General features: G+C 43.2%; 1 protein-coding gene across 3 annotated transcripts in view; it reads left to right on the plus strand.

The window, feature by feature from the left end:
* The window catches only part of kif5ab (kinesin family member 5A, b), a 63,397-nt gene that overhangs the window by 45,842 nt on the left and 5,205 nt on the right, over positions 1-12,350 (plus strand). The window contains exons 19-28 of one of the 3 annotated variants that reach the window (XM_035153159.2): positions 1,166-1,275; positions 1,907-2,008; positions 2,478-2,538; positions 2,649-2,720; positions 3,291-3,389; positions 5,374-5,590; positions 6,913-7,174; positions 8,253-8,317; positions 10,982-11,009; positions 11,853-11,935. In XM_035153159.2, the coding sequence (XP_035009050.2) occupies positions 1,166-1,275; positions 1,907-2,008; positions 2,478-2,538; positions 2,649-2,720; positions 3,291-3,389; positions 5,374-5,590; positions 6,913-7,174; positions 8,253-8,317; positions 10,982-11,009; positions 11,853-11,922 (1,086 nt within the window). In that variant the 3' untranslated portion in view covers positions 11,923-11,935. Of the gene's footprint in view, positions 1-1,165; positions 1,276-1,906; positions 2,009-2,477; positions 2,539-2,648; positions 2,721-3,290; positions 3,390-5,373; positions 5,591-6,912; positions 7,175-8,252; positions 8,318-10,981; positions 11,010-11,816; positions 11,936-12,350 lie in introns of all 3 variants that reach the window. The other 2 variants (XM_035153158.2, XM_035153157.2) reach the window with 2 other exon arrangements.

The following is a 12,350-nucleotide window of genomic DNA, read 5'->3' on the forward strand; positions in this document are numbered from 1 at the left end:
TTTGAGGAAAAAAGATACATTTATTTTCTCCCCGTATAGCAAGATAAGAAATCCAGTCCGTTTCCCTATTGGGACGAAAAATATAAAGCTACAGCCAGTGGCCCAGTGAGCGCTCTTCCCATACTTAATCATTCTAAGAGAGGGGGGAAATTGGAGCAAGATTAACTTTCATGTAAAGATTCATTTTACTATCTGAAATTGAGTCATTTGGACCAATAAAAGCTGGAAAGTCTGAAATAGCCTCATGATTAAATTATTTATGCCATTCATGTGTCGGGGGAGGCAGCAAAAGAAAGTCTCAGACAGGCATGATGCCAATTGCAATAACAGGAGAAAGACTCCACTGAGCTATGAGAGCAGACATCTGGAAAAATGGCAAATTGTTTTTTAATGCCACAACGGGTCAAACAAGATATAAGGTGGTAACACTGAGCTACAGAAGCACTCCTAGGCAGATTTTGGTACCTTATGGCAGAACCAGGTTAGCTGTCTTTATGCTAAGCTAAGACAACATGAAAGAAAGGTTATACTTTTGCTTTTTATGTCAGAAAATCGTGATCAAATCCCATCGCAGTTTACTAGAGCCTAACCTTCAAATGAAAAGTCTGAAATCCAAAGTTATTCAATTTACAAATCATAAAAATGGAGAGAAGCAGTAAATCCCTCTCACTTGAGATGCTGGAAACAGCAAATGTTTGGCTTGGCCATGGACTGACTTTATGTCATTTAGTTTGTAGATTAAATTGAATTAAGAAAATGCACCACACGAGAACGCTGAAATCAAAGATATTTAAGGAAAAAGACCTTAATTTGCAATTTAAAGATGAAAATTCCAAATAACAGAATTACCCTGGAGGTCTGGGGTCCCTGGGATTTGCTTTTATAGTCATAAAATAATGTCTGTGTGTGTGTGTTGTATTTATGTGTGTTTGTTGGCTCCAGTTTCATTAGCCATGTCTCGCTTCATTCTTAACGACACAATCTGTGTATATGTGTGTGTTTAATGCCCTAGTGGCTTTGCGTGTCTACAGGTGCACTGGTGTGTGTAATTTCCGTCTCTCTTGTCATTTTTGTGTACTTTTATTCCCACCTCTGGGTGTTCTCTCTCTCTCTCCTTATATGAACCGTACATGTCTCTCGCCCCCTCTTGTCGCCCGTCCCTCAGAGGGCTCTGGAGCAGCAGATGGAGTCGCACCGCGAAACGCACAGCAAACAACTTGGCCACCTGCGAGACGAGATCAACGAGAAGCAGAAGATCATCGACGAGTTAACGGAGTCAGTGCTTCATTATTATTCCTCTGATGCACAAGAACATACATACAAATGCAAATATACAATACAATACAAATATATAAAATAAAATGTCACGGAGAAAGCATGTTTATATTCAGGACTCGACTGTGGTACTATACCGTGCAGGTCATACATGTGTCCAGAGGCAGAGAGATTGCACCAGCGGCCTCTTGGCTCAAATCAGAAATTCAATTCTACCCTCAAAAGCAGTGTGAAGGCTGCAGGGCAGAGCCTCTGGAGGGACTAGAGCACATTTCCCCGCTGGCCCAGGAGTTTTTGGTAACAGCGAAAGAGCAGCTGCAGAGAGAATGAATAGACATGTGGGGCTGTGCTGCTTGTACTGCTGGCACAGCCTGATTTGGAAAGGCAGCTTGAAAGTGGATGGATGGATGGATGGATGGATCAATATGAGTGAGGTATAAGCTGAAATAAAGGAAAAGTATCAATAAAATAAATCAATCGACATTCAATCAATCCATTAATTCAATCACAAAACTAAATCAATGTGGCCTATATTCTTAACCCTGATGCATCTCTACCCTAAAGGGTGACTCTTTAGTTTTGACACATGCATAGAGTCTGTGAGTGAGTTCATTTTCTTCTTTTTTTTTAGCTGTAACCAGCGGCTGCAGCTGGAGCTGGAGCAACTGCACGATGACTTTGAACATCTCCGGGGCCAAGAACATCACAAGAGCCGGCAGCTGGAGGAACTGACGTGAGTCTCTCCTTTACCGTCCTGGCCGGCTTTCAAACACTTCACCATATGGAGGCCCGGGGGCTGAGCTGCCCCTTTGGATTCACCGCTTACATGTCTTCTCTGTCATTCGTCTTCCCTTTGTCTATTTACTTTCCTCTCGCTCTGCAGCTCTGATATTTTATTTACAGTACGCGTCTCTCGATGTGGAGGGATGCAATCATACGGAGTGCGGCTAAAATTAGATGGAGGGCTGACCCCTTAACCCTCTCCATGCATCTTTCTCTTTCTGTCTCTACCTCTGCATCCCATTATGGAGTTTTGGAACACGGTAGCAGCTGGCAGCCAACAGGCCTCATTCTGCCCTGACCTTTGCAGCATATTGCATCAGATGGCAGCTGGGCACATGCTGCCTTTGTTCTTTTTTCATTAATTAAGAATGTGGTATTTATTGGGGTAAAGAATTTCCCACCTCTCTGTCTATTGATAGATTTCTCCACGAGCGACATGAGCAGTCGAAGCAGGACCTCAAAGGGCTGGAGGAGACTGTTGTAAGTCATTATTTGCCGTCACGATTGACTTGGCTCCCTCGGAGGCCACTGATCCACTAAATGCTCTCTAACTGCTTTAACTGCATCATTTCCTTTCCTTCGTACTGTAGGGCCGCGAGCTCCACAGCCTGCACAACCTCCGCAAGCTCTTTGTTCAAGACCTCACGAGTCGAGTCAGAAGAGTAAGCCAACCTTTATTTCTCCACATAGAACCACTGGAGCCTGAGAACGTGTGACTGTGTGCAGATGATCATTTTGAGTTTTCATTCCTCTGTTCCATAGTTTTCGCGTTGCCTGTCTGTCCATGCATCCTTTCTTGTGAAAATGATATCTCAAGAATGCGAGAGGGAATCTTTTCAAACTTGGATTCAAAGAGCAACTGATTAGATTAAAAGGTCAAAGGTGACACATCATGAACACCTGTGGGGATTTCATCACATCTGGCACAAATATTTACTTGGGCTAAAAGATGGCCTGATTAGATTTCAGAGGTCAAGATACTGTGACCTCACCAAACTCTTTTTTACCCTGTGAATATGTTATTTTAAGGACTTTTGACCAGTTGTCACTTGTTCTTAGAGATGAATTGATTCGATTTCAGAGGTCAAAGGTCAAATTGACCTCACCTGAGTCTGACCATTTTTTTTTTATGTAAACTGAAACTGCACTGGTTGGTGGAGATTTACAACTGCAATGCGGCATGTCTAGCTTTCAACACAATGGTAAAAGATCTCTGCTGTTTCTGTTGACAGAGTGCAGGGATAGGGCCTGATGGGGGATACATCACCCAGAAACAGAAGATTTCCTTTCTTGAAAACAACCTGGACCAGCTTACAAAAGTTCACAAACAGGTAACAACAAGCCGCTGTTTTCAGATTATAAATTATAGAGACGAAGACAAAAAAATGAACACTCTGCCTGTCCTCCACCTCTGGATGTGGACAAATTATCCAATTTCCCACAGCCTGGAAGCTTAATTCTCACTGTGCAGTGAGGCAGAGATGTCTTATCTGAGAAGAATATGAGAAGAGGACAAAAAGGAGCGGGTCAGAATAAAATACAGGGCACTGTACACTTTCTGTGCTTCTCCAATGGGCCAAAGGAACATTAGCACCATCATTCATTTTATGCAGCAACTTAGCATGAAAGTCTCCTTGAAAACAGAGCATCAGAAGGTGTTAAACCAAGGTGAAGACGCTTGCCTCCCGGGGAAGGAAACCACACAGCATAAAACTGTTACTCAGATTTGATAAACACAAATGAGTTCATCCTCATTCAGGTGCACACGAGCATCCGCAGTTTTTCCCCTCCAGCTGAAACACAAGAAACCTTGAGCTCGGATGAGACATAAACGTACACACACCTCACATCCTTCTTGAATATTACTAAATGGACTACAGCAAGTGTTGATGTGCTAAATGTTTTGGCACACAAACACACACACACACACACACACTCTCTCTCTCTCTCGGGCTGCACTGCAGCAGTTTGTCAGGCAGAAAACCAATCCTATAAGTGGCTGCTGGGAGAACCCCATCCCATCTACCACCTGCTGATACTGTCGGGATAGAAGACGAAAGACATGGCCATAAATCAGCAAACTCCCAGGGGAAAGTGATAAGGCTCCAAAAAGACAGGCAGTGGACAGTGCACCGGGCTAATATGCATGTCCCTGCCCCTGCAAACATATGATATCTGTCCATCCGTCCATCTGCACACACATATCTTTACTTCTTTTATAATATCACTTAATAGCACCCATCTGAATTTTTCCTCCATTTTCTCTTGAAGTTCTTCACTACCAATCAATAAACTGGTGCTGCCAAGCCTCAGGTGGATCTATTGAATCCCTGAGTCCTCTGTCTACTTTTCCTGCTAAATAACTTTGTCACTTTGCTAAAACCTCAGCCTCTCTGCAGGGGACACATTAGTTTGCATGATCACGCAGCAGCAGACTCCCTGGTGCTCAGCAATGGATTTTTCCCGTTTGCCTTCCCCTCTTATAGGAAACATGATGTTTGCACCAACGTAAAATCCATGAATCTGCACAAAAGTCCTTAACAAATATTTTACCTAAAGTGTAGTTTTTGTCCTCTGAAGAGATCAGACTATTATTTCAATACTGGTATTCAGAAAGAGATGTGTGCATTCACTGGAACAAAGTCACCTTAAGTTTTAATTATGAAAATGGGAGCGATTTGATGGTCGTCCCAGACAGATCTCAACAATATCTTTTTAATTCCTGAATATTCGTCGATTTGGCTCCATCAGCCTTCACCTCAATGTGAACATCTGGAGGAAAAAAAACAAAAGTTAAGGTAATGGGCAGATCTCGCGTGCCTTTCTCAAAAATGTTTCTGAACAACTGCCAAATTTAAATGATAGAGAGAGAGTATAATATAATTATAATTCTCTCTCTCCGCGGTTACCTTGGTGAAGGCTCAACAAGGCTTTTGGGAAATGTGGTTCCGATATCTGCTGCCAACAGACACTGGCAGCGGGACCTGACTAACTGGCTGCTTCATGGCTCGAACAGGGTCTCTGACCAGAAACGTCCACATTAAAAGAGTTTTCCACTGATTCGTGTGGATATCCTGTTCCACTCAACCTGACTAAACGGCTGATAGTAACAGAAAATCACTCTATTCACCTCCAAATAATTTGAGTGCGCACACAGCAATCATAGGTCGTAGTATTGCTGAATTTGAGTGTATTAAAAAGCCATTTGGAAGTCGGCTCTTATTCCTGAGCTGGGCCACATGATGTGCCTCACTTCAGAGAGCTCGCAGAAATTCCATCAATACTGTACATGTTGTTGTTGTGTGTGTGTTGCAGCTGGTGCGTGACAATGCAGACCTTCGCTGTGAGCTTCCGAAACTGGAGAAACGTCTTCGGTCTACAGCCGAGCGAGTCAAGGCGCTGGAGGGTGCGCTGCAGGAGGCGAAGGAGGGCGCCATGAAGGACCGCTGCCGCTACCAACAGGAGGTGGAGCGGATCAAAGATGTCATGAGGGCCCGCAATCCCTTCCGCCGGCCCCATGCTGCACAGATTGGTAACGCAAACACCTCATTGGCAGATTTAACCCTTTTTTAAAACGACTGAGCAGCCAAAACGAGCCGCTATATGTGTCGTTTCAGTAGAATTTATGTAATCAGATCATGATAAGTATCTTCTAATCTGTAGGTAGGCAGTGATCCATTGCATCAATCCATTAAAATCTGATCTGTGGATATTACCGTGCATTATTCCAGCGTTATTCCCACACGGCTGTTTAGGACATCGATTGTTTTCTTGTAATCCCCACAACTCAGTCCACAATTGGATCACACACAGACACACAAACGCACACACACACACGAGTCACGTCTACAACCCCTTCTGCTTTTCTCACTCGCACAAGTGCAATCATCACATCAATTTATCCTGTGCAGCTCAGCGGCCTCACAAAGCTCTGACTCATCATCAAAATTTTGATCAAATTTCTTTAACCAGCCCGTCTCAGGTACCTGCCGGAGGAGCTGGAGTCCTCTGAACATTTAACGATACATGTCAGTTATTGTAGGAGCTGTTTTTCAAATGAAATTCAAGAAATGAAAAAAGTAAATCCTCTCAAATCCTCTTTGTCACGTGTTTGGTTCCGCATGTGAACTGCCGTGTGTATCTGGCAGTAACATTCCCTCTACTTGACATCTGATAGTTGGGCCCTGCATTTCACTGGGGGGGAAGCAGTCATCCCCCTTATGTCTCTGTTGTGGTTCCTAACAGGCAAAATCCATTGTTGGATTTTCCTCCCTCCACTCGCGTCTCTGAAATTTACTTCCTTCCCTTCGGCAGATCGCCATCATTTCAGCCAGTGCATGAGTGAGCTGCTGTCTGATGGAGCTTTATGATCCAATCATGTTTCATATTCTGGACCGGAAACTAAATGAAGTCACCCTGTTGCCATAGATTCCGAGAATTAAACATTTATGACAGCTAGTTGGAATATTTTGCATGTAAGGATTTACACAATATACTCGTTTCTTTTGAGGGAAAAAACAGTTGATTAGAGAAGCAGTGTAATCAATTTTTCACTGGTTCAGCCGAAGATAATTACTCTCATACGGATATATGAATTCTGTGAAATAAATGAGACGCGCCGGCTGTTGTGAGAAAATGAGCTATTGATCTGAGAGTATTTATAGAATCATTTGTTTCAGGATTATTCCAAAGCTCCTTTGACGTTCTGCTGTTAACATGTTTTCTCATTACTCCAGTCGCATTAAACATGTTGTGCTGGTTATTGCCACAGTGGACAAGCATTAGATAAACAAATATGATGTATTTGTCTTTTCTGGATCAATCGATCGGTCAATCCTCTGTTACCGTTTACAGCCAAGCCGGTGCGTCCGGGCCACTACCCACTCTGCTCTCCCAGCAACCCCTTCTTCATCCGAGGCTACAGCGAACACCCCGCCGCCTTCTGCAACGCCGTTTTCCACAACAGCAACAACCACCAGGCAGCGGCCTCTGCGGCTCCTGCAGCGCCAAAGAGCGCGGCCCGGTTACCCGAGGGCGACTCCAACAGGAACAGCCCCGTCAAACACCTCGAACCCCGAAACAACGACGCACACGACAGCGACGCTCACAACAACACGTGAGTAAACACAGCTACATGTGGCAGAGTTCAGGAGTACATCTTGATTAAAGGTCCACTTACTGGCTTTTCTTCTTGCTTTCAATCACACCCCCACTTTCTTGACTGGAAAAAGAATTAAGTAATTGAAATTGTGCACATTTTTTACAAGGTCTACTGGCAAATTTTTCCCTGTGGTTTCAACCACTTTCCTGAGCTGGAGGATACTTGTTTGACAAAACGATCCTAACACAAGATTTAGTTATTTACTTTTTCCAAGGCTTTCAACCGCAGTTGACAAGACAAATATCCGTTCACCAGGCCACAACATTATGCAAAGGTTTGAATGGTTATTGATTTATTGGACGTTGAGGAGGATTAATGGACATAGAGGGAAAGGATTGAGATGAGGTTGTGTCTGATTGGTCTGGGAGGATGCACCGGCGATCGGGTGGAGGGAGAGTCAGTGTGTGGGGGGGTCTGCTTCAGGCATCAGTCCAACTGTGCTTATTAGGAGCCCTACAGCCAGGACCTAGAATGAGACGTGCATGAGGTACGGACCAAGAATGAATAACAAAGGATGAGGGAAAAGATGATAATGTGGTTAGGAATGAGGGAAGGAGGGGTGTGGTTGGGGATGAGCAGAGAGAAGGGAAAGGGTGGGTCAAAAACTCTGAGACTAGGTTAACCAGGTATACATTGGCTTGACAGGAGATCAGAGGTGTGGTTTAGGACGTGACCCTGTGCCTGAACATAAGTTAACTTCATCTAATGAAAGAGTGCAGAGGAAAGCTAAAGCTATAGGCACTAAAAAGTAGAGACCAATTTGTCAAACTATTATTTCTAGGATCAAGAAAGAACTTAAGTTTATTCTATCAATGTTATGCCTACAAATAAACTGTGTCCTGCATTATAATTTCCTGCCTGTGAAGACTTTAATCATTCAACTTGTTCTATAATCTATTTTAACTTTAGCCCCTCTTTTGTTTTCACTTTTTTTAAATCACAAACTTATTTAGTTTAATATAAAACCATTGAGGTTTTGAACCAGAGCTCTTGCAGCGACACTGACACAAGCGCCGGTTTGTGCTGCTTGCAGACTTCCAGCTGAAGCAGCGAGCCCAGCTGACAGCAACACTGCAGAGATGCTCGACTCAGAGAACGGTGAGGTCCTGTTGAAACACTGAGAGATGTTGTGATTACAATCAGCGGGTGAATCCCCTCGTTTCTTAGTGATTTCCATTATTCAATCAAACCAGCCATTATGTGTGAATGCTGTTTAATGATACTGGTTGTTAAACTGGTTCCCAGTGATTCTCCTGCCGCCATGACAACAGTTCTGTCTGCTGTTGTTTTTGTTTTTCTTCACATCTTCACTCATCTTTGTGCAATAGATTTGTAGTCGACGCATTTTAAGTGTAATTCTGAGCCACTGGTGAATTGGATAAAGTGTCCATAGATTAACGGGAGATGGCCATGTATTAAAATTCTACAAACGCTCAGATCTCTATGGAATACAGCTGCTGTTCAAGGCTTTTGTGTGTGTGTGTGTGTGTGTGTGTGTGTGTGTGTGTGTGTGTGTGTGTGTGTGTGTGTGTGTGTGTGTGTGTGTGTGTGTGTGTGTGTGTGTGTGTGTGTCTCATCAGCTACAGACTCTGGAGATAGATTAGGCCTGCAGTGTCATTACTCAGCCAGACAGACAAGTAGCCAAGCAGACAGGCTGAGTGCCCACCTCTGCCTCTGCCCCGGCTATGACAGTTGTAGAGTTGTGTAACAACACCGCAGCTCTTTGATTCTCCAGGAATATCAATAAAAGTCCAACGCAGGGTTTGAGCCAATATATCAATCTGCAGCAACATCACCAGCCTGGTATTCAATATGAATCAGGGCGGCACGTTTGTTTCCCAAGACGCTCATCATGCCGACAAGTTTGTCTTTTTCTTAAAATAAAACTCAATACTGGCAGTTATCTGAAGATTTGTTATCACTAAAGCTCGAACTAGAACTCTGCAAGATAAATAGTCCGCCAGTGCCTACATTTGTATTTTGCATACTGTAATATGTTATATGATATGTATATTTTCAAATGCATAACGTTTTAGCTAAGATATGAAGTTAGTACAAAAGTAGTGTTTTAAATAAAATTTCTTTCATCAAATTTAGCCGACTAAACTCACAACACACCGATCCAAAAGATTTTTAAATATATAAAACAAGAACTAAATATTTCTAAACACCTCAGAAGTTATTAGAATGATGTGTTCTTTAGATGTGCCCATTATCTTTGCTCCTGTCACACAACTCTCTGGTGAAACCACACAATATCAGCATGTTTTTCACGCTTTTCACAGTATCATCACAGGCAGACAACGTGATGAGGTGGAGGCTTTGGCTTTCTGCTGCAAATAGAATTAATGTTGCAACTATTATGGTTTTACTTTTTTTTTTGATTTTTAAAAGGATTGTGAATACAACAATTTCCTGCGGCCAATCAGGGGGCTGCCTGCAGGAAGTTTAGTTTTCAGAGGGTTAAATTTTCTCTCTTTTTTATTTGGTACTTTTTCCCCAAATTGGACACATGACCTTTTTTGGGAATTCAACTGCTTATACAGTTTTCTTTAATGTCCACTGAAGTCAAACCTCTGTGTTGCATGAATTTAAAGAAGAGCTTAAGGGAAAGTGAAAAACTCAAAGGCAGTTACCTCTGTATCCATATTTCTTACTCTTTGGTCATTTCTCTACCGACGAGATTAAACTCCGCAGCCTTAAAGCAGGAGGTCAAGCATGAGCTCCCTTGATAGCGGCAAACTCATGAAACCCAACCCTGAAGTAAGTGGAGTTCCCTCCATGAATAATAATGAATAAATCCATGCAGACTTTGCTTTTCATTTGCCGGCGATTGAGTCATAATCAAACTTCACTGATGTGTCTGGGTGTCACATAAAAGGCTGAGTGAATGTTTTTGCGGAATGAATCCCTGTCAGATAGAAAGTCTTTGAGGATTGGTGAAGTTCAGTCGGTGCCAGGAGTAGGAAGGATTTTGATTCAGCACATGACACACAATAATTCAGTTTATTAGGGTTTTTACAGAATGTGCCACAGCGATGTCTCCACAAATAGAGACGTCCCAGGGACCCAATTTTCCATTTAAGTGCTGTTCTGCTGCACTATCGATCTGACTGTAATTGTGAAGAGTTTCCTGCTTTCCAAAGGAAACTTGTAGTGCTTTGTTATTTATATTGTTAGGTGCAATAGTGGTAGGGGTGAGACTAGGATCATCAGAGAAATTACAGCGTTTGTCACTTGTTCAGTGTAAAATGACCCGTGTTTACATTCTCCCTGCAAGTCGCACAGATTATGACCTCACAGCAGTGATCAGATGTTCAACGAGCGTGAAATGAGTTGTATTTATGTCCACTTGTAAATTTTCCGATGTCACTCTTCCATTTATTGAATTTATTATTCGCCTACGACATTGACAATCAACGATCTCTCGCTAACCTCATCCATGTGGGAGAAGTGAATAAACACATTTCTCTCATGTCCTTGCTCTTACTAATGAGGTCGGATCAATAAACATCTCACATGCTCTGTGTTTGAAAGCAGTGTCAAACACCAGATTTCAGTCATTTATGTTCGAGGACACATTGAGCAGCTGCTTGTTCCAAAGTCATTTGTCGGAATTGTCTCTGGCTGTTTTTAATGAATCCCACAGGTATGAGTCTGTGATAAACCCACTCCCCCCCCCCACCCCCTCATATACACACCACCCCCCACCCCCTCACTGTGCACATGCCTGCCTCCTCACGCACCTCTCTCTGTCCACAGGTAACGCCACCGATATCAATGACAACAGGTAAGACTGGACCGCACCTTATTTCCAACCTGCATCGACACTTGCTGCTATTTGCTGCCGTTTTATTGCAGAAGTTCACGTTGTCATATCATTGTCAGGCCGACACCTCCAGAGTGTAGGATTCTTTTCAGCTGTTTGTTTTCGAACCTTCTGTAATGGACCTCGATAGTTTGGCTCCAACTGAAGGTCCTGAAATGTTTTCCTTAGGTTTTATATGAGATCTTTTACATTTATATAGCAGCCAACACTTGTTTTCCATGTAAAGATGTAGTGGAGATATGAAATCACAGTCTCTGTTGGTAGATGGTGCCTGCGTGTCAACATACGAGTCTCGTGAAGCATTAGTTTTGGTTCAAGATGCTAATGTTAGCACAACATATAGTGGTTATATATATATATATATATATATATATATATATATATAACCTTTAATTCATAGTTGATCAGCAGTAGATTATTGTCAATGCCAGAAGTGATTAACTCAATACCTCTGGAACTGTATCTGTGATGATTGTCAGTTACGGGCAAAGAACGAGTCACTGCCACATTCGCCCCACGTGCACTGATCCCTCTTGAGTTTGACGACCAGCTCCTGTAACATCACTGACTCGCCTCCCTCACTGCTCTGTCTCCCTGCTCCATCACTGCCCCCTTGTTGCTGCCACTGCCACTGCTGCTGCTGCTCCTGCTGCTGCTCCTGCTCCTGCTGCTGCTCCTGCTGATCCTGCTGCTGCTGCTGATCCTGCCGCTGCTGATGATCCTGCCGCTGCTGATGATGCTGCGGCCCCCTGTGATTCTGGTGTGTAGGGGTAGCATGAGTCTGAATGTGAATTCTGTGTCCAGAACTGACGTCTGCGACAATCAGGACCCAGCCAAACTCTTCAGCCTGCAACAGGAGGCCTCTGCCAGCTAATAGTCCTGAGCAGGTAAGAAGGCAGAAAATCACAGGAACACCCAGATGAGACTGTGATTTATTTGCTTCAGAACACAGTTGCATGAATCACGGGTCGGGAATGAGACGATTAAGCAATGTCACAGTCAACAAATTAACAAACAGCGCCTCACTCCACTGAATCTACCCACGACAGTTGAGTAAAACCACCTGAAAAATCTGTTTTTACACATATTCAAACAGATAAATTCTTGGAAAACCTGAAGTAGAAACTGCTATTAAATCGTCTGCTCGTTAAAGTGCTCGTTACACATACAAATGGGTTTAAAGATGATTTAAATTCAAAAGCAGTTTGCAGGCACCGCTTGCATGATAACATCAACCCTCACACGATGGAGGACTGAAAACTGCAGATACATTTGTGAGACCTTGTGGATACTAATGTCAAG

This window comes from Hippoglossus stenolepis, chromosome 3 (assembly GCF_022539355.2).
Source record: "Hippoglossus stenolepis isolate QCI-W04-F060 chromosome 3, HSTE1.2, whole genome shotgun sequence".
Taxonomy (NCBI): Eukaryota; Metazoa; Chordata; class Actinopteri; order Pleuronectiformes; family Pleuronectidae; genus Hippoglossus; species Hippoglossus stenolepis.